At 41.0% G+C, this 23,334-nt stretch overlaps 1 protein-coding gene across 1 annotated transcript in view; it reads left to right on the plus strand.

Moving 5' to 3' along the window:
• The window catches only part of LOC310846447 (serine/threonine-protein kinase TNNI3K), a 151,975-nt gene that overhangs the window by 47,479 nt on the left and 81,162 nt on the right, over positions 1–23,334 (plus strand). Inside the window, exons 15-18 of the mRNA XM_083742986.1 lie at positions 1,696–1,788; positions 1,883–1,940; positions 2,047–2,241; positions 4,385–4,489. Of these exons, the coding sequence (XP_083599112.1) occupies positions 1,696–1,788; positions 1,883–1,940; positions 2,047–2,241; positions 4,385–4,489 (451 nt within the window). The remainder of the gene's footprint in view (positions 1–1,695; positions 1,789–1,882; positions 1,941–2,046; positions 2,242–4,384; positions 4,490–23,334) is intronic.

The following is a 23,334-nucleotide window of genomic DNA, read 5'->3' on the forward strand; positions in this document are numbered from 1 at the left end:
ATCTCCATACCTGGAAAAGTTATACCTGCCAGATTTCTGCCTGCCAGGAAACTGTTACATCACAGGTATAAAAGCTGGCAACTCCAAACAATACACACATGGCAATGTTCAGAATTGGCTGCACTTTCCCTCCTTCATTTAGGCCAGTGGTGGCCAAAGTTGGCCCTCCAGCTGTTTTTGGACTACAACTCCCATCATCCCTAGCTAACAGGACCAGTGGTCAGGGATGATGGGAATTGCAGTCCCCTAACAGCTGGAGGGCCAAGTGTGGCCACCACTGATTTAGGCAGTGGCGTACTTTGGCTTCTCAGTGGTGCCCTGTGTGATGTCGAAATCTGATGCCCCCCCCCCCCGCCTCTCACCTTCCATTAGATGTTGTAGTTGTGGTGCCCACTGCAGGGGCCCCAGAAGTTCCACACCCAGTTGTGCTCCCTAGATCCATCTTTGGTTTAGGTCCTGACCTAGTCTCAACAATAGACAGGGAAGTATAAACAAGGCACATCAGCATTTGGAACAGTGCAAGTGGGCATGTGCAATGGTCAAAGCCAGTAGCAATTCTTACCTTCATGTTAAAAGACCTTGCTTGGCATCTTTTGTATATTAAACTTTGACTTTACTAGGGTCTTTTGCTTAGAAATTTCAGTATGTGTGAGTTGGGAACTGTCACTTAAAACAGCTGCTGGATAATTGTCAAGGCTGTCTAGTCTTATGGAAGCCTACTCAGATGTAAGTCCTACTGTGTTTAATGGGCTTGCTTCAAAGATAAGTGTACATAGGATTGCAGCCTTAGTTTAATTTGGTAAGTGTCATAATTGTGGAACTGGCTCTTTTTACACCAGTCAGAAATATATTTCTGTAATTAAAATTATTGTAGTATTTCATATGTCCTACACAAATTGAATTGTGATGTTCTAAGAAATGGCATTTAAGGTACTGCAAGGATAGCTTGTTTTGTTTTTTCTTACTAAACATTAAAAGTGATGATAAGAATATAAATTTGAGCACTATCAGATTTCACTACCTGCATTTGAAATAAAATCTTTTACAAAAAATTAATCATATGTTTGAGGCATACGTCAGTTGCTTCTTGATGGTTCTTTTGACACACTACCTTTAGAATTTCCTTCCCGCGTTATCAGCTTTGGGTGCATCAAAAAGTTTATATCCTACTCATGTAATCAAAAGGCATATTCAAATGTTCTGTTGAGAAATGTTTTGATAAACCTGTTACAGCGAAGCAAGTGGATCAACAAGTTAGTCTGAAAATTCAGTTGTGTATCAAATCCAATTCGCAGAGTCATTGAACAGTGTATTGGAATGGCAGTAAAAACACAGCCTCGCTAGCTACTGTTAGAGAGACAGAGAGACAGGAGAAGGAACTAATTCCTTGTATAAAGGATTTTCTGCAACCATTACATGATCCAGATAGAATATGCATATGGAACAGTGTTCTTTAGTGATAAGCTTCTAAAGCCAAAAAAAAGCTCTAAGGCAGTCAGAAGGTTGCAAATCTGTATTTATTATTGGGGGCTTATTGTAGGATATTGAAACAAAAAGGAACCAAAATACCAGTCAAGCCATTCATAGTGGGAAACTATGCTATCAATGTGTTGCTCATTTTTATTTTTTGTTAAATTCGGTACTTAAAATATATATTCACTGCATTTTTACAAATGGACTGTTTTCCTTTGGCAGAAAAAGCAGATGTTCTTCTTCTCCGCGCTGGTTTGCCATCCCATTTTCACCTCCAGCTCTCTGAAATCGAGTTCCATGAAATTATTGGTTCAGGTAAAAGGAAGTAGAAAATAAGGTTCCATTTTAGAGAATGAATTCTGCCCCCCCCCCATGTTGCTGTGTTCTTATTTAATCCCATACCTTGTAGGATCGTTTGGAAAAGTATATAAGGGAAGATGCAGAAATAAAATAGTGGCAATCAAACGGTAAGCTTTAGTGGAGTTTTTCTTGGTTACTTTACTTAGTTAAGAATGTTTTTAATGGCATTCTTTTAATCTATATATATGCATATTTTCTGATGCTGCTAACCAGATACCGAGCCAACACCTACTGCTCCAAATCAGACGTTGACATGTTTTGCCGAGAAGTTTCCATCCTGTGCCGACTCAATCACCCCTGTGTCATCCAGTTTGTTGGTGCTTGCCTGGATGATCCAAGCCAGTTTGCAATAGTTACACAATACATATCTGGAGGATCCCTCTTCTCCCTGCTGCATGAACAAAAAAGGTAAAACTGGTTTACGTTGGTCAGTTTCCATTTCTTTCAATTCCTCATCTTTCACAACTTCTATTCAGTTCTCCAGATTTCAACAGCAATGTACCGTTTCTTTCTTTTTTTTAATTCTGCAGCAAAATTCACCAGCATTTTAGTGTGGTTTCCCCCCCCCCCCAAATTAAAAAAAAGTTGTATGCAATTTTGACTAACAGTGCACATTTTTGCAAGCAATTTTCCATAACTTCCTCCATTTTTTTGGCATGTTTTCACAAATATATGCATTTTTATTCACCTTGTCCCACAACACATGCATTTTTGTAGACATGGTTTGTGATTTAGGCAGTTTTTCCATGAAATATGGGCAAGCTAATTAGCACATAAGGACTCTTGAGTTTGTAGTGGAAGACGAAGAAGAGTTTTCAAAAAGGGGGCACATGTAAATAATCAGCTCCTCTCATGGTTTGATTGTTTCTCTGTTCCCACAATTTGAATAATGGTTGAGCAACATCTGGGTTTTTTGATCCTTGCCAGAAAGAGCAACAGGACTAATATTATTTGGGATTCCTCAGTTGTAGCAGTTGTAGTGCTACAATAAACTAGATGATGATAAATCTGCCTTTCTCCCTAAGGCCCCAGAGTGAATTAGAACACAATGTTAAAAACAATTTTAGGCTTACAATCACAGAAATGCAGTGGGCCCTAACAATATATAGGCAGTGACCATTTTGTGCGCATCCAACCGACGTGCAACTGCCATAGCTGTCAACGTTTTCCCTTTTTTAAGGGAAATTCCCTTATTCCGAATAGGATTCTTCACAAGAAAAGGGAAAAGTTGACAGCTATGGCAAATGCTGGCACGTACGGTTCTTTTGGCCCTGGAAGGGGGCATGGGCGGAATGAGCTTTCGCATGACCACTGACACACACAGTGACCCAGAATGCAACCCTCCATGTAAACAAGGAATTGCCTGTACAACTCAGCTGTCAAATGCCAGGTTCAAGGGGCGCCTTAAGAGAATGTTCAGTGAGAGAACCTAAGCTGATGCATTTTGCCCTCTCAAAACCAAAACAAAAAACAAAAACACCAACCTTTTCATGTAGACCATGGCATGCATGAGTCTATTGATTATGCAGACACCTTTGATTTTTTCCTCTTCCTTTATACTTATGGTTTGGATTATAAGGGTGAACATACAGGAAGAGGATTTGGCAACTCAGGGGGGAATTCAACATAGCACTAAGAAGCACTAATAGCACTAAGAGGAGCACAAGCATTTCTGCGCTCTCCTTCCCCTGTGTGCTGATCTGGGAGTTCTTCTGACACCCTCTCCCCCCCCCCCACCAGTTTGGGGTGTGTGTGGAGGAAGAGATGGGATGAAAGCCCCATTGTACTAGTGGAAGGCTTCTGCTGGCAGAGCTCATTAAATCTTGCCTCTGGTGCATAGGGGACGGGCATGCTTCACAGTATTGCCCCTCTCAGTTTTATTAGCAGCAAATCTGACAATTTATGCTTCCACAAAGATTAGTAAGGCATATGTTCCTCCAATGCCTGTTTTCCCTGGCTTTAGTGTTTCAGCAAGATCTTTAGCCAAAGTGGCTGGTGGTTTTCCTCAGTCATATGGTTGTGTGCTTAGTTTCTTTTTGCTGCTGTACTGGGTTTTTGATAGGTTGGCTTATATGTTGGGTCTTAATTGTAGTTGTCTCCTTGGTGGTTTTTTAAAAAATTGTTTTTCAGTGTTATATTGTGCAAACTGCTCTGGTATTTATTTTTATTGTTTATGAACCACAGTACAGTACATACCTTAAATAAACAAACAGAGACATAATCCTATCAATGAGGGCATAGGGAGTTACTCCAGTTCATACTGTGTGGACCAAGGTCAGATCTACTCCCTCTTTCTCTAAGTGAAAGACCTTCTCTTCAGAAGTAGAGGAAGTGGGAAACAGCAGGCCAATTAATGACTAATCAAGTTTTAATTCAGCAATTTCCAAATTACATCTTGAGATAAGTTCTTAATTTAAACTACTTTGAGAGAACTTGATTTCAACAATCAGGATTATGTAAATAATCAGGAAGTTTGGAAAATTCTTCTCCCCTCTCTCTAATTTGACTAATGCTACGATATTATTATTATTTTTTTACCCTTGCCTCGCAGGAATCTTGACTTGCAGTCAAAATTAATCATCGCAGTAGATGTTGCCAAAGGTATGGAGTACCTTCACAATCTCACCCAACCAATTATACATCGTGACTTGAACAGGTACAGTTCTTTCTTTCTTTTGCCTCTCGATATATTGCTCTTCATATTGTTCCAAAATAAATGCAGGAAGGCACCTGCTCTACAATTGCGAATGGCTGAAATGAGATCGCTGAACTGAAGATTGAAGTATTTTCAGAACTGAACCCATATTGCCTCTTCAGAGCATCTGTCTAGTCCATTTTCAAACAACTGGGTAGTGGATTAATCAGATTTGAAGCTGAAATGAAACTGCACATTCTGTAAATGTCCAGAAAAATAACAGTCACAATTTGCCATCCACAATGCAAAGCTTCACCTTAAGGGAAAATGAGGACCATGACACTGGCTTCAAGCAATGAGCACATTTCACTTCTGAGGATGCCTTCTTGAAGCATTAGTTCCAAAATGAGAGACTCTGCATCTGGCTGTTAGGAGTGTCAATTCTCACAGCCAGGACCTCTGAATAAGAAAGCTCATGGGGAAGTCCTGAGGCAGGAGAAGCACCCTTCCTTCAGTGAAATTACCAGTGGGGCAGAAAGTAATTTAATAGTACATTACCCAATCTCTCAATGCATGTGACTAAAAAAGAAGAGAGAGAAATGATGCACATGGGAATAGAGGCAGGCCAGAACAAGTTCAGCCTTGAATGGCAGTGTCAATGCTAACCTGTTAGAAGGTGAGAAGCAGAGAGGCTGGAAGTTTGGTTTCAAAGCATGCAGGCCAAAATGGGTCAGCTGATGCCATTGTGGTTGACAGGCAGGTTTCCATTTGCCATCTGTGATTGACAGGAGAGCAGCCTGTCAAAATGGGCACATGGGGTGATGGGGAAGATAAGAACTTGACATGCCAGCCAGACCCAGTTCTCTACCCTCACTGTAGAGCAAAGGGAAGTCCCAACTTTCTATAAATCATATACAGTGGTACCTCGGGTTACATATACTTCAGGTTACATACGCTTCAGGTTACAGACTCCGCTAACCCAGAAATAGTACCTCGGGTTAAGAACTTTGCTTCAGGATGAGAACAGAAATCGTGCTCCGGTGGCACGGCAGCAGCAGGAGGCCCCATTAGCTAAAGTGGTGCTTCAGGTAAAGAACAGTTTCAGCTTAAGAACGGACCTCCGGAACGAATTAAGTACTTAACCTGAGGTACCACTGTAATCATCTATAATCATCAGCTGTCTTTTAAAGCTTCCTAAAGCCTGCCCAAACTCCTTATTGTTTTGGGGAGAGGTGTGGAGGGGGAGGCAGTCTGTTTGCTGCTAAGCAACTTTACAGATTCCTGTAAGTGTCAACCATCCTAAGCTATTGGAAGAGTCTGAGCTGGCTCTGACCATTGTAATGGAGAGATATGGTAGCCCACTGACTGTAAGTACGTTACCTAGTCTTCACAGATCTTAAAGCCACTTACGGGTGTTTATTTTTTATTTTTTCCATGAGTTTCATTGTAATAATTAATACCTAATTTGAAAGACATCAACTGTCTGTCATGCTTGAGATAATTTTGGAAGTAATTAATTCATCCTGATTTATTAACTCAGTGGGAGTGCAGGTGATCATCATTAGAACAGCCCTCAACCTGCTTGGGTTATTTGATTTCATTATAGACATTTACTGAAATAAAACCAAAAGGTATTGTTTTCAAGGAAACTTTGGTTTTGTTTCTTGTATTCTGAGGATATGATTTCTACAGGCTTCCTTAAAAACAAATCCAAACTTTTTTTTGCTTTAAGAAATACCACTGCTCTGAAATACTGTTCTTGCAGTAATTTCTTTAGAATCAGCTGAACAAATGGAATAAAAAGGGTAGCACGCTTTGCACAGTTAGTACGCATAAGAAAATATGTATGCTTTTCTTGAAATGTAAGCCATTGAACATAGTGAGAATTACTTCTCACTATGTAGCGGGAATACATAGCGAGAATACATGCATGTGCTGCACAAGTGCTAAATATATGCTGATGATAATGATATAAGTAATCCTTTGCTGACAAAATTAAAGTCAGGGTGGTATAGTGGTTAAAGTGCCAGACTAGGACCTGGGAGACCTGGCCAGTACAAATCCACACTTGACCATGAATCTCACAGGGTGACCTTGGGCCAGTCACTGCCTCTCAGCCTAATCTCACAGGATTATTGTGAGAATTAAATGAAGGAAGGGAGAGAAGAACCATGTAGATCACCTGGGGCTCCTTAGAGGAAAAGGTGAGGCAACAAACAAACAAACAAACAAACAAACAAACTTTTTAAGGGACAGTGATTTAACAATTCAGCTGAATATTGTTTTTAGGCAGGTTCAGAATTTCTAGTTCCCAAACATGGTTCCTGTATTGGTTCCTACATTTGCAAGGGCTCTCTGATCTAAGTGTATGAATGTCAAGATTTGCACACATAGATGCATAACATAAGCACACGGTGCTTTCAGGGATGCTAATGTAAGCCTTCTGAAAACGTGAGCTTCAGCTTCAAACTTGACTAATGGCTGGTACAGCTGGAGCAGGATCAGTGTCAGGAGACCCAAATCTGCTTTCCCAACTACTGCCTTTTGTACTAATTACAGTTCATTAATCAAATGAGGTGGAAAGCCTGTCATTAAGCTTTTGAATAACCAATTCTGAACAATTCAGGACTAGGATTCCTGCACCTGACAAGCAGTGGAAGTAGGAATTGCGTTAAGTGTGTGTTGCTTGTGTAAAATGCTGGGAGATGCTGTCCACATAAGACTGAACATAGCCACATTTATATTTGATTGCTATATTTGTACATTTTGTTAAGTGTAAAAACTGGAAGCTTTCAAATCTTGTGCAGAAAAACGGCAAAATGCAAAATGCACCACTAGCCTGATGTTCCCAACTCCATTTCTCTTGTCTAAAAGGAAATTATGAGTAAACATGTTGCAAATCAAACTTCTACGTGTCCTGCTAATCAGTTCTCACCTCACAGACTAATTTTAAAAGGTGGCATTGGAAAGAAGGAGCATGTGTTACAAAAACAAGAATATCTGATGCCTATCTTTCTACATACTTCTCTCCCCAAGAAGCACCCTCTCTGGTTTCCCAGAAGTCTTGGAGGCCTGATGGTGTTCAACATTTCTGGCAATGGCATCCACCTGAAAGGTGCTGGATCTGACTTCCAGCAAGTTCTGCCTGGAAAAAAGCCCTGCCTAAAACTGTTTAAAATGCTTTTTCTCCAACTAGATGCAAAATACATTCTAATTTCCCACTGCACTCATTTCCTGTCTTTAGGTATTTATATCCTGATTAGCGGGCTAATTCATACTTTACCTTTTGCGTCCAGATGCAAAAAAGTAGATTTATTATGAACTGGTGCCAACAGTTTTGAATGGCACATGAACATTTAAAATGACAGGCATCATGCAGTAAACATGGCACCAGAAACACAGTCCTTTTGCAGCCCTGCCCCCCATTTTGGGTTTAAACCTACTTCTTTAAGCATCCGAGTTACATTCACAACCCACAGCACCATCCATGTATTCTTATATTTAGTACCCATGCTCAAAAATCACTATGTGCATGTCTTTCTTTCAGTCTTTGGGGTGTGGGAATCAGGGATCTTTTACATCATTTACTATCAGCAAAAAAAATTTCACTTCTGCATATTTTGCCTATAGAAGTAGTTTGCCTGACCTGTGTCTCCTTTCTCCAGCACCTGCTCTTCACTTTCCAATCCTGTAGCCTCTCTGACTTTCACCTCCTGGCTTTTAAAGGCTCCCCCAGACCATTCTTCTAAGTCAGTTTATAGCCTCTCCCTTTCCAAGTGTCCACTCATCAGTATTCAGCCCCCCCTCCTCAGTGTCCAGCCAGTCCCTGACAGTGCTCTATATATTTACACCCAAGTTAAGAACCAATTCCAGTCTAATTTGTCATTCTTCTGTTAAAACATGAAAGCTAATGAATACTGCTCATCACTACAGTGGTACCTCGGGTTACATACGCTTCAGGTTACAGACTCCGCTAACACAGAAATAGTACCTCTGGTTAAGAACTTTGCTTCAGCATGAGAATAGAAATCGTGCTCCGGCGGCACAGCGGCAGCGGGAGGCCCCATTAGCTAAAGTGGTGTTTCAGGTTAAGAACAGTTTCAGGTTAAGAACGGACCACCGGAACGAATTAAGTTCTTAACCCGAGGTACCACTGTATCAACTATTGAGAAAACTGTATGCTAGTCAAAAGAATTTGGGATAATTAAAACACCTTAACTAAAAGACAGACATTGCAGCATATCACTCTTATTTTAACTCATAAACACTGAGAGTGTCAGGACCTAGCCTTCTCAACGACTAAGCCTCATTTATAGGTCTAACAATCAGTGAAGGTTTGTAAGGGCTGGTTTGGTGATATAGATAAAAGAGTCAATGGAAGCTCTGTGATAATGGGGACGGGTGTCCGCAACTTGTCTTTGTTATATATATATATATATATATATATATATATATATATATATATATATAATCCCCTCATGAAACCTTAAAATAGCAGTTGCCTTTCATTAAATCTATAGCATAGTAAGGTTAGAAGAATCTTTCCCTGACCCCATTTCTTTGGAGAAGAAAAACACATTTAATAGGCATTGCCTGTCTGTTGCCCTGAAAGGCAGAGTATCTGGCAGGCCTGAAGAACTACTGGATTTTCTAAAGGACAAGATTGATTACATGCGTCTCCTAATTCTTTTTTCTTTTTCTATTTCCCCCCTTCTTTCTACTGTTTTCATAGAAATAATGGAAAAGGGTATTCTTGGCCACAGTCTTGAGATGGAGATGGCCTTAAGAGCAGGCAATTTAGTACTGAATCCGATGAACTCTTTATTAACCTTGTCTGGATTCTGCTGATTTCCCCCCCCCCCTCTTGTATTTCCTGAATGTGAGGCTTAAAGGGCTACATTTCTCCCACACTTACCCACCCATGCTTTAAGTGTCATTGAAACAACAATGGTCCAGGAGAGTTTTCTTATTTGTTCTGCTTCTATTGGCTATGGTAGATTCTTTTGTCCCTTGATATCTGTGTACGTAAATATAGACAGATAGATGGACAGATCGATAGATAGACAGACAGACAGATATAGACAAATCATGGAGTGCAGGTGAAATATCTTGGATTGACAGGAATATCTTTAAAGAGCAAACTCTTCTGTTTCTTTGGGGAAATTGACAAGGCAGGTTTCCAAACGTTCTCTCGTCAAAGTAGGTTCAGGAAGGCTGACCATGTTTAGAAGTTGAGAAGGAAGTTCTGTTTCTGGGCCTGATGGAGCCCTGGCCTCTGCAAAATCCAGCAAAGTATTGCTTGGGGCATCCAATTATAATACCTTTACTCACTGTGTATCTGACCAGAAAGAGTGCTTTGAGATACACCATGCCATATGATTCTAGAACCAAAGAAGGAAACAATCATTGAGTTTACCCTGCTGTTATTCCCAAAGGAGAAATCTATATCAAGCAAAGGCTATGTAAGACATGCTTTTAAAAAACCCTCTCACAATGAATAAGCTGTCTTCCTCTCCTCTACCCCTTTCTTTCTGGAGCAGGAACCTGCCAGAAAGTTACCACATGGGGACACCAGCTAAAGGCTTCACAGACCTTACGTTGCTGACCCTGGATTATTTTTAGTCTTTAATATTCTGGAGGACCTATGGGTACCTCTATTTGATTAACATTTCCACTTGACAACTGAGTGCAGGTATCTCAAAATAATTGTGCTTGTCATACTCAAACCATTTAAACATTTTGATGAAAAATAGATGGGAGAGCTGAAATCAGATTCACTGGGAATGGAAAGAATCATGGCAACATCTCATGTGCCCATTAAACTTTTACGATTTAATTTATCATTCTCTGGGTTTCTTTTATGTGAAGTTGAAAATCTTGAAGGCACTGATTTGTGGAAGTCCTGGTTCGGAGAGTTTAAATTTTATCTGTCTGCAAAAATAAAATATATAAAAAAATGGTGTTCCCCACTTGACTGTTCTTTCTTGTAGCCTCAGTTGTAATATGTGTAATGTTATGCTGTTTTGTAGAGACCATCAATATTCCTTTCACTTTCCCTTTATCATGTATCCTGTTGCCAACTTGTTCATTTCTTTCTTTTCAAATACTTTTTTCTCCCCTCTAAATCTACTTGGCTCAGACAACATTCTTGATAAATTCCATATGAGAATTGATGTGTCTACATTCATACTCTTTTATGTTATAATTTGCTGCGCCTTTCACACTCCATATGCTTGGAACACACTATATAGTAAGGTGATGAATAAACCTCTTCAAGTACCTTGATCTCCACAGTGTCATGATGTGGCTGAAAAGTGTGCATCACTTTCACAGTCTCTCGCTGCAATCCCAGCTTTGCTTCCCAGAATCCTCTTAGCTTTAAGAAAATATTTCTGAAATATTTGGCTTTTAAAAATGTTTCAAACATATTTGGAACACAGAATATCAACAAGTGAAGCTTTTCCCTTAATTATATTTCCCTACCAGAAACAAACTTAAACTGTTTAATTTGTGCCAGCCCCACAAGGTGTCATTTGCTTTGCTGCAAGCTGCTCCTGTTGAGAGAGCAAATTACTTCAGCAAGGAAGATGCAGGAAAGACCTTGCTTTCCTTCTTTCTGATTGTTTATAAGCCATGAATAAGTGACTAATCATTCATAGCAACAGCAGCACTTCTGTATCTGCCTAATAAACCTTAGAATATTGTGTCTGTGTTTTGTTTTCTAACTTTCTTCATAGATGTCTGATTGACTTACTTTTTAAAGAAAAAGAGAGAGAGAGAGAGAACTACAGTAAGAGTCTGGGCTTCCTGTTGTGGGGTGGAAAAAGGGAATGAATATGAAGACGAGCTAGAAATCATTCAAAGTTTTATCTCTGTATGAAGTTCATTCACGCAGCAATCATGGAATCTGATTTCAGGTGTAGTTCACAGATTTTTGCACTACTTGATGAACTTTGTTCAATTGAACTAGTTCATCCTAAGCCCTGGAGCACTATATATATATTTTATCCTGGATCTGTTATCACCACTGCAGGAATTGATTTCAAAAGTACTTTCCAGGATTACTTATCATGGGTGAATTTATTTCTAAACATTTGTGCACTTCATTTAAATGAAAGTTGTTAAAACAGTAGCAAAAGATTGTATTTATACCGCTTTTTTATATAGGTCATTTTAAAACCAGAGAAGCAAGTCTACCTATTAAGTGCAAGAATACTTCAGAATACATCTCTGGGTATATTATTCTAGGTCTGTAAAGCCAGGTCTATATCTTAAAAGCAAATACAGGGCTATCATTGAAAAAAACAGCCATGTGGCTCCTCCTTTAGTAATACAAAACATGTGATAGCATGTCCTCAGACTGTTTTCCTGCTGCTCATAAACAGAACCTAGTGTAAGGGACAGGGAAACCTGCAGCCTAGCATCATATCACTCATTTTGCATTTCCAAATTTTATTGGATGATAGAGAAATAAGTGACTCAGGGCCAGTGGCGTAGCGTGGGGGGTGCAGGGGGGGCCGGCCGCACCGGGCGCAACAGCTGGGGGTTAGGGTTAGGGGGCGCAAATCCACGGGTTAGGGGGTGCAAATTACTTGCCTTGCCCCGGGTGCTGACAACCCACGCTACGCCACTGCTCAGGGCTACTGATTTTGATAATGGCCACATGGCAGCTACAATATACTGTTCTGGCTGCCTGCTTTCTCTTTCTGAGTTCCTTCATTGATCCAGTTGGTAGATGAACCATAACAAAGCTTAGAGAAAGGAAATGGAAGTACATAGCATTGTCTGGCTGTAAGAAATTCCCCAGTCCCCCACAGGAACTACAAAGCCAAAACCCAGAGCAAGGAAAAGAATAACATGTTTTTGCAAAGTGGTGGTATTGCAGAGTCTAGACCTTCACTTTTATTCCCTGAAATCTGCAGTCATTTAAAAAAAAAAAAAAGATTCTTGCAGTGACAATAACAGATTTAGAGAAACAATTATACTTATTCTAACTTGCTTAAACCACAGGAGTGTGATTGCGTGACTACCTACCTTGAAAAAATAGTTGGTGAACCAAGCTTTATAGAGTACTGGGAGGAGATTTGTGATGAAATCTGAGAAATACTTCAGTGAGGTATGGTGCTCCTTATGCATCGAGTAATATACAATAAAGGGGTGACACATGAGGGTTGGTGGGAGAAACAGGAGCACAAAATCCCCAGTCAACAAAGCTGACAGGTTCCTTACAACAGTAAGCAGTCGGGCTTACTGCAGCAGTGATGCTGTCATTGGGGTCAAGAAGTTCATTCCAAATCCCACTTCCAGTCACTCATTCCTTTCTCCAGAACTACTCAGTGTTTATGCTGAAATTTGTCCAACCTCTTCTTTCCCTTCAAAGTCTTTATTTTTGAAGAAAGTTGTATATTGCTCCACTCAACCATGGTTCCATTTGTGTTATCCGAACGTTAAGGAAAGCATTATTCACAGTGTGGGCATTTCTCAAATCCCCCCCCCCCTTATTTTCTCTGTCTTATAGTAGTTTAAAATGGGCCTACCTCTAACTCTGAATAGATGACAAATAATGGTTCACAAGAACACTCACAGTGCAATTGCATTTCACAGATGCTCACATTGACACACTACCCTGGGCAAGTTAAAATATGTTGCTGTTTGACTTTCATTCCATCCCTCCAAACTCAGCTTTAAATCACTGCCAATAACAAAGATCTTTCAGGGCAAACTGGACCTTGGGATTATATTTTCATAGACAGTAAATAGCATTTAGACTCCTATCTTTCATATATAGCCAATGAAACAAGGTGCCCAAGATTCAGCTAAAAATGCATTTATTTCCCAGACATGGGTGGTGCTGTGGGTTAAACCACAGAGCCTAGGACTTGCCGATCAGAAGGTTGGGGGTTTGAATCCCTGTGATGGGGTGAGCTCCCATTGCTTGGTCCCTGCTCCTGCCAACCTAGCAGTTTGAAAGCACGTCAAAGTGCAAGTAGATAAATAGGTACCGCTCTGGCAGGAAGGTAAACGGTGTTTCTGTGCACTGCTCTAGTTTGCCAGAAGCGGCTTAGTCATGCTGGCCATGTGACTCGGAAGCTGTACGCCAGCTCCCTCGGCCAATAAAGCAAGATGAGTGCCGCAACCCCAGGACCTAATGGTCAGGGGTCCCTTTACCTTTACCTTAAGTGCTAATACAGAGCCTCCAACTGTCTCTATTTTCCAGGGACAGTTGCAGATTTACAGAAGCAATCCCAGTTTCTGATTTGAACCCAGAATGTCCAATTTTTCCTTAGAACATCCCTATTTTCATTGGAGAAATGTTGGTGGGTCGTAATGAATTATCTGACCCCTGAGCCATCTGAAGGCAATCCTGTATAGGAAAGGGTTTTTTAAAAATGTTTAATGTTTTATTATGTTTTTATACATGTTGGAAGCTGCCCAGAATGGCTGGGTCAATCCAGTAAGATGTGTGGGGTATAAATGGTAAAATTATCATTATGGAATGGGACATCTGTATTTTCATTGGAGGGTATGTGTCAGGGAACTGCCATCGGCTCAGGGGCGAGAGGGGAAAAGGCGGATGGATTACAGAGAGCCCCCAGAGATTGTGGGAAGCAGCACTTCCTCAGTGGAGGAAGGAAGCCACGCCTCTAGTGGGGAGGAGATTCAAGGCAGTGCCAAGACACCTGGCAAAGGTGGGGAGGAGGGAGGTCCCCCTTTACCCAAGCCCTCTTTGCGCAGTAGGCTTTCGCGCAGAGAGGGGAGGCGCAGACTGGGGGTCAGGAAACTACTCTGCTGGGGAAGATTTAAGGACCGCCCACTCTCAGATTCTGCCAGTGAATGAGCAAGACGTGGAATAGAGGTGCTCTGCATTGTAAAGGTTTTTTTAAGCACCAATAAGAAAGCTTTAGAACAGACTAGTGAGGCATCTTGCCTGATTGCTCTCAAGCAGCCACCCGATACCCTTAACAGTATGCTAATGAAGCACATGCAAATAAATTAATTAGGAAGGGAGGCTGAATAAGAGGGACTGAGTGCTGTACCAGAGTGGCAACCATGTTGGTCAATAAGCCTAATCTGCATGTTAATGGAATGATGTAATGGTTGTGCTGAACCTGTGCCTGGTATTGGTGACAGTATGAGGGTCAATAAGCTGAAACTCAGTTCAGATAAGGTGGAAGTACTGTTAATAAGTGCTGTCTGGAGAGGTGGAGCTTAACCAGGTCTGAATGTGGTGCTTTTGGGTCCAGCTTTCTCCCTGGAGGCCTAGATGGCATGAGAGGCTTGAAGAGCCTTCTTCCAGCTGTGGCTGATACATCAACTGCAGCCCTTTCTGGATAGAGAGACCTGATCACAGTTATTCATGCACTGTAACCTTTTGACTTGACTACTGCAATGTGTTACATGTGTGGCTGCCCTTGAAGATTGTTTTGAAGCTCCAGCTTGTGTATAGTGGTAGCTCTGGATACAAACCGCCCCCTTTGTGAATGCTTCGGGCTACGCACACGGCAAACCCAGAAGTAAAGGAAAGGTTTCCGCTGCCCGTGCCTGCGCAGAACATTGCACCTCTGGGTATGAATGTTTCGGGGTAAAAACGGACCCCAAGAACGAATTAAGTTCATATCCAGAGGTACCACTGTACAAACAACTGGCTGCAAGACTTTTGACTGCTTATGTCCCTGAGGTAGAACACCTGTTACTGACTCTGCCAGGTCTTTCCATGGGGCAATATTCAATGAAATATTTGCATTAGCGTAAGGATTTGCTCCAGTGGAATGAGATTCCACCCGCACCCCGCATGTGTTCCCTCCACTGTCCCCAAATCTCTGCTGGAGGGTTGGAACCCAGAAATGATTTAGGGGCACATGGAGGGAGAAGAGGGGGATAATATTCTATTTGGCACAGAGAAATTCCAGTGCTGAAACAACTTAGCATCAAGCTGCATGTAACCCATTAACAACATGTTGGCCTTATTGCTGCCAGTTTTCTTCACTGAACTCTTAAATTGTTATTGTTTTTACTCTTCAGCACATGTGCAGCAATGTGATGGGTTGCTTGGGAGAATGAGGTCTGTGCATGCCTCTATTTATCACTCAAGGCCTTCCAAACTGTGCCTTGTAAGCTAATTGTATTCCAAGCTTTATATTGTAATATTCTATATTGATTTTCCACTTCTGCAATAGAAAGTCCCTGGAGAGTTTAGTTTCCTTTAGAGGGGATACTCCTTTAGAGGGGATACCAGAGACTCATCTGATACCTGTTTCGTCAACCCCAGATAACTCCATTTTTTATTTTCCCAGGTCCAAATTTGTTTTGATGCTGCTTTGAGATGTGTTATCATTGAACTGTTATACTGATAGATACATATTTTGAACACAGGAGAAGCAAGTACGAACATAGACAGATGCTGCCAGTTCCTTGCGGCTGATGTAGCAAAATAATTCATAAATTTACAGAACCTTGCTGAATTATCATATGTGTGTAGCTGTGTTTAAACTGTGTGTGAGAAATTCATGCACTGAATTTTAAAATAATTGTGTGGGGTGAGGGGTGGGGAACGGTAGCAACACAGACAAGCTCATTCAAACGAAAGTTGCATTTTGTATATTACTTGGATAAGATGCCCTCTCCTCAAGTAAGCAGAAATAGTTGGTCTTTTGAATTTGAAAGCATCTGTGAGGTGCATGCTGATCACACATAGGAGCGTTCTTGTGTCCAAGTTCTGACCGCTGCATCGAAAAGATGCTGCTGTGGAACACCGAAAATATGATTGTTGTCAACAGCTTGGTGCTAAAAACTGCTGCGCCCTGATGTTGACTTCCCTGAAAGCTACAAGCAAATTCACCACTTCCTAAGCTGACATTCTTAATGGGAAAAGAAAGGCGGGCTCTTGAGATGTCTAACATATCCCGTGAGGCTGCAAATCTTGCTTGTGGCTGGTGCAGTTCAGCCTTTCCTTGCAATTATAATCCTCTTTGACTTATTAAGCACCAGCAGAGAGCTCATAGCTCATCCTCTGTCAGATGCACATGGGAAGTCTAGGATGGTAATTCAGCAGAAAGCTCAAAAGGGTTTCCAAGGTAGTTACAGAGGCTGGGCTCCAAACAGCAGAAAGTGCTTCTACTTGCAGAAGGGAAGAGCTTGCCGATTTTGATTTTTAACTGCAACTCTCTGAGGCACGTGGAATTCCCATTTTGCAAGCGGGTCCCCTTGTTCAGAAGTGAATGGAGTTAGGAAGCACAAGAGCTTTCAGAGAGAACAGGAAACGTCTTGGTGCATGCACAGAACACGTTGTGTAACCCTTTGGATCCTGGTTAGGGGCCAGCAACATGAGAAAGATGATTTCCCTAATCTGGGTGCAGATAAGTGGTGGTCAGTAATGTTTATGGTTCTGCTGTCCAGTGCCAGAAAGAACAAAGCAATGTTTTTCAAAGAGAGCTCGCTTATCATCTGGTTATGAACAGTGAAGTTGCTGAAGTCCGTAACTTCACTATGTGGATTTGTCCATCTTGTAAAGTTTGGTTTTGTTACTAACAGGAATAGCTGAATCCATCCATTTCAGTTACTTAGTCCCCCACCCCCTGCACTGTTCATTTCTTCACATTTCTACATCAATTTGTATTGGGGGGGGGGATTTAAATGTATCTATGAATATTCAGCAGCATTTCAGTGTGACTTTCTCCTATTATAAACATTTTTTGCAAAGAATTTTTCCCTAATGCATTTTTGTATCTTATTTTTTAGCAATATATGCATTTTTGTGCATACTTATTCTGGTATATACATTCATTTACACAATACTTGGCTGAAAAACAACATCTAAAATTAGGAGAACACACACACACACACACACACACACACATTATATATATATATATATATATATATATATGCAGGTTTTGGTGTCCTCGGGTGTCTTCCCGTGTAAAAGTTGGGGTGTCTAGGCGACGTTTCGACGAGGTCTCACTCGTCATCTTCAGGCTGGTGCTTTCGGCTTCTTGTTACTGGAACAGAGCGGGATCTCAATGTTTGAGTTCCTATAAATACTGTAGAGGGGGTGTGGTGTCTAGCCTCCAATGTTCTGGGCAGAGAGGAAGTTCCCAGGCTAGTGTGCCTTTTCTTCTTTTGTTCCTTAATTACTTGAGAGATACCTTGAGTGATTTCTTGAGTGATATCCTGAGTACCACTTAGGTGGGTCATTAGGTGTGGATTAGTTGCTAAAGTCTTTGTGTCTTGACCTCTTGAACTTTGTGAAGAGTTTTCCTGAGAAGATGGCTGTATTGCACTTAGTTGTGCTTTGGCTTGGCTTCGTGTATAGGGGCGAGCTGTGGTTTTGTGGCTTGTGTCAGCCAGATCTGTGTAGGGATTGCAGGGGGGTGCAGCATCCGGAGGTGCCACCATGGATTGGCTACTGGATGGTGTTAGTAATTCATCTGTGGAGAGGGTCTGGGTTTGGGTCTGGTGTGGTTGATTGGTGTTGGCGTTCTGTGTGCCTCTGGATCTGGTGTCAGTTTTTGTGGGGAGGGCTAATTTCCAGATGTCTGGCAAGCGGGATGTGTCGTCACGCTTGTTCATGTTGTGAGGGTGTTTCTCTATCTCGATGGCTTCCATGATTATTCTCTTGTGGTGATGTTCCGTGTTAAAGAGCAATTTGGAATCTGCAAAATTAATTTCGTGTCCTGTTTCTTTCATGTGTTGGAAAAGAGAGGAAGTTTTTTCTTCTTTTTTGACGGCATTCTTGTGTTCTGCGATACGTGCATTTATTCGTCTGTTTGTTTGTCCAATGTACGTGGCTGGGCAGACTTTGCAGGGTATTTCATAGATCCCTTGGTTTTCCAACTGGATTTTATCCTTGGGGTTTCTGAGGATATTGGCTATTTTTTGGTTGGTGCAAAAGGCTGTTTTGATATTGTGTTTATGGAGGATTTTGCTAATTTTATCTGTAGTGCCCTTGATATAAGGAAGGAGGGCCATGCCATTGTTTTCTTCTGTGTCTTGGTTTTTGGGGGGTGTTTCCTTTTGGATTAGCTTCGTAATCCTGTTTTGCTGGTATCCATTGGCAATTAACACATTTGAGAGATTCTGTAACTCAGTAGTCAAGTGGTCTTTGTCAGCCAGGCGTTTGGTTCTGGAGATGAGAGTCTTGGCTACGGAGTTTATTTGTGCAGGGTGGTGGTGTGATTGTGCATGTAAGTAGCGGTTGGTGTGTGTTTTTTTCTGGTAGATAGTGTGTCCTAGGGAGCCATCAGGTTTTTTGTAGATTAGGACGTCAAGGAAGGGAAGTTGGTTGTTGGCTTCTATTTCCATAGTGAATTGTATTTTGGGGTGTAAGTTGTTGAGATGTGTGAGGAAGCTATCCAGTTTTTCCTTCCACACCCCCTCTACAGTATTTATAGGAACTCAAACATTGAGATCCCGCTCTGTTCCAGTAACAAGAAGCCGAAAGCACCAGCCTGAAGATGACGAGTGAGACCTCGTCGAAACGTCGCCTAGACACCCCAACTTTTACACGGGAAGACACCCGAGGACACCAAAACCTGCATTCCTGTACCCGTGAAAATCTACGAAAGCAAATATATATATATATATATATATATATATATATATATATATATAAGGTTATATTTAATGAAATCTGAAATATTGTAATGGAAAGTTTTATATATATATATATATGAAGATGACGAGTGAGACCTCGTCGAAACGTCGCCTAGACACCCCAACTTTTACACGGGAAGACACCCGAGGACACCAAAACCTGCATATATATATATATATATATATATATATATATATTTGCTTTCGTAGATTTTCACGGGTACAGGAATGCAGGTTTTGGTGTCCTCGGGTGTCTTCCCGTGTAAAAGTTGGGGTGTCTAGGCGACGTTTCGACGAGGTCTCACTCGTCATCTTCATATATATATATATATATATAAAACTTTCCATTACAATATTTCAGATTTCATTAAATATAACCTTACACTGAGTCATTGACTTCCCTTCCCCCCTTCCATGGTTCCATTTATTTATCCATTAAGACTGCATATTCTACCTTCCCCATATATTCATATTTATCCTTCCCCCCTAGATCTTCAATGCTTTAAACTGCTGAATTTACATGAACCCTGCGAACATTTTAGACTGTTTAACATACCGTAGCTCTTCAGATATTCTGCAAATATATTCCACTATGAATCCAGACCTTCCAAGTGCCCCTATTTTCCAGGGATGTCCCTGATTTAGAGAAGCCATCCTGGTTTCTGATTTGATCCCAGAATGTCCCACTTTTCCTTAGGATGTCCCTATTTTCAGTGGACAAACGTTAGAGGCTGCGCTCCCCCCCCCCTCCTCTTCCTCCGCCAGTGCTGCAACCCTTTCCATACAGGTTTTTTTCCTTGTGATTTCAGCTCATCCTACTTTTTCCAATTCCCCTCTAACTCACTAGCCAATTCTATTTACCCACTTTTCTTTACTCCTTCGGGTAATGATAAAGCGGGATATCAAATCCAAACTCCTCCTCTTCTTCTAATCATTCTCTACCTCTCGGCAATTGAGATGGGCAGCAGAGCTCAGTTTAAGTTTCTCTTTTCCATAGTTTCTTTAGTACACACACACACACACACACACACCTACCCTCTTAGTCTTTAGGTCTCATTTCCTCCTAAGGTGTCACATTCCAGGGCTAAATTTCAAGCCTTCTTTGAAGTACAAAAAACAAACAAACACAAAACCCAACTATTTCACAACAAGAAACATACCATAAATTGAATGGGACAATTTTGTGTCTTTATGCCCGGCAAGCAAAACACAGCTTTCCATTCATATGTTCCAGCTCACCAGGGGCTTAGTCAATCTCAAATTTCTGCTTCCTGTTTGGGTCTTTAAAAAATGAGGATGTCAAGCACCTTGCAGGCAACAATACAGGGCTGGTTCGTGGTATTCATTTTGATGGATCTCAAGCTATGAAGGCCTATTGCAGTGCCTAACAAGAAATGGCAGACAACTCAGAAGCTGGTGGCTGGTTTCAGTGGGTCTTCTTTAATTTCATGGTGCAGGTTTTGAAATGTTATCTTCCAGTTAAATTTTCAACCCTCCTATGGAGTACAGTCTCTTAACAAAAAAAGTTTAGTGTGGCTGCCCCTGTACTGTGGAATAGCGTTCCTGTCAAGATATGACAGGCCCCCACTATCTGCACTTTCTAGAAACAATTGAAGACACTCTTGTTGTGACAGGCTTTCCCAGCTGGATAAATGTGTCTCTTCTACTATGAATGTCTCCTTTCTTGGGGTTTTAGACTTCTTTTAAATGTCTCTTCTGCTATTGTGTTTTTTTACTGTTGTTAATAATCTTACGTGTAATAATCTTCCCTTGAGGAAACCAGGAATGGAGAAAGGTTGCATGTAGGTAGTTGAACGACCTTGCAAAAGCCAGAAGTGGACATAATACTGGAATTAAGAAAATAATAATAATGGGGTGGGGGGATAGAGAGAGAAGTAAGAACATGTACATGCCCCTCAGTAGATAGAAACTGGGGAGGGAGGTGGGATCTTCGTGGTAACCTTGATGAATGAAGAAAAAGGGGTGTCACTGAAGTGTAACTACCGGTATATTTCAGAATTCCTTTTCACATGCTTTGAAATTCCTGCCACCTTTCTCTCCCTGTTAAGACTCAGGCAGTGATAGGGTCGCCTGGAACCACATGCATTCTATCAAGGGCGGGGGGAATGTGTCATTTAATGTATTTTTAATCTTTGTTGGAAACCGCCCAGAGTAGCTGGGGAAACCCAGCCAGATGGGCGGGGTACAAATAAATTATTATTATTATTATTATTATTATTATTATTATTATTGACATAATTGCATGTGGCTGTCCACATGGCAACCAAATTAACAATAATATGGGAAGTTCTATATTTTTTATATATACACACATCACTTTAAGTGGCTAAAATAGCCATACTAGGGCTTGCTTTAGGCAGATGGCAGAAATAATTGGCTACCCTATGCAGACAGACATTTAGCTCACCTGCCTGAATGCCGCCATTGGAAAAGCAGTGCGAAGAAACGTTCAAGAGATCAAAGACAGCTACACAGAAATGGTTTTAAACAGTTTTGAAAGCTGGATTCTTTAAACACAAAAGACTATTCTGCCCACACTTTGTGTAGCTATGTGGGAAAGTCAATATTACATGGAAAGTAATTCAAACATTGATGAAGTCAATAGGCACTTTGCTCACATAAGGCATTTGTATAGTGTAACAAGCTATTAAATCCAAGCTATTTGAGGAATGTAACTATTTGTCATCTTGCCCATCAGCCACGACGATCTGCTGCATTATTAAGTGTAAGGTATATTCTAAAGGCAGCCAAGCTGTAAATACAATAAGGCGGTGTTGTTTGTTTTTCTTTATTTAAAGGGAGCCACTCATTAACCCTTCACAAATGGACAGTTGCTTGTCCTCTGTGGAATCAAACAAGGCGAGATGCCATTCATGCTGTGAATATTTCCATTTAAAAATGGCATCTCATCCAGATTAAGCCCCCAGTGTTAGAACTGGGGCAAAATGAGGCAAATGACTGTCCAGGGACCTTGGGTGCATGCCTTGCTGTGCTGGACTTCCTCTTCCTTTATGGTTAATGTTTCAAGGGAGCAACTGCAGTACCAGGGCTCCTCCCACTCTGCATTCCCTTCTCCCTGTCTTGGTCTCCAGGAGGGATGGGGGATCCTTCCACAGAGCTGGCACTCTGGGATAGCTTTTCCAGGACAGCTAGACAATCTCTTTTGACATTATTTAAAAGCTTACAGAGATGGGGCAACAGTTCTTTCCCCCCGCCCCCAGGATTTCTGAAAGGAATAATGAAAAAGCTATGTTTTCTTCCAATCCGTGATTAGAATGTTTGCTTTATCCGGAAATTGTTTAAAGCTTTTCTCTTTCTTTCTATTTCTTCTTTTTTTGAAATGGAATTCTATTGTTTTTTCCACAATTAATTTCCATAATTAACTACAAAAAACAAATTCCCCCAATCCCCATTCACAAAAACATTTCAAAACCTTATCTTTGAGGTTCTTTAGACCTCATGACTTCCCTCCATTTCCTCTTCTGGTTCCTTGTATTAATAAAATTCTTCTGCATTTCCATACACATACTTCATCAATTCTTCTTCAGATTTTAACAAAATTCTTCTGCATTTCCTTATACTTCATCAATTCTTCTTCTAATTTTATCCAAATTTTGCTGATTGCAAGTGTGTAGTCTGAGCCTGCCAATGTATCAATTTATCTCTTTCTTGAACTCTTAGCTTGATCATTTTTGGCAGTGCCACATCTGTTAAGACCCCCTCATTAAATTCTGGGATCTTTTCCTCTTCCATGATTACACAGTAGCAATATTGTCTTGTAGCAAGACATTTGCCATGATTTTCTATTGCTCCTTAAGAATAGAATCCTTCAGGTAAACACTAGGTCAGTTTCCTGGTAAATTAAGAGGGCGATTCTAACCCTGCTTACCTGGGAGTGATCCTCTCTGAATTCAACAGGACTAGCTTCTGAGTAGGCAAGGTTCGGCTTGTGCTGCAATTCCTTTTAAGCTAAAAACATGCTTTCATTTTACATCCTTTGCAACAATGAAAGTTTGGTCTTTTGTGGATTTTATAGCAGTCCCATTCAAGGGATAAGATGGATACTGATGAAAGTGTATTCTAAAGGAGGCCTCTCCGCATGGTGAGAAGAAAGCTCTCTGATGTCCAAGTGGTAGATCACAGACAAGTACATATCTAAATCCCCCTCCCATTTTCCCCCACATAAACCTTCTTGCTATATTTATCGGGTGTCTGTAATAAGAGTAGATAAAGTTTCGAGATAAGGCCTTTCT

The sequence above is a fragment of the Podarcis gaigeae genome (assembly GCF_964106915.1).
Source record: "Podarcis gaigeae genome assembly, chromosome: 6".
Classification (NCBI taxonomy): Eukaryota; Metazoa; Chordata; class Lepidosauria; order Squamata; family Lacertidae; genus Podarcis; species Podarcis gaigeae.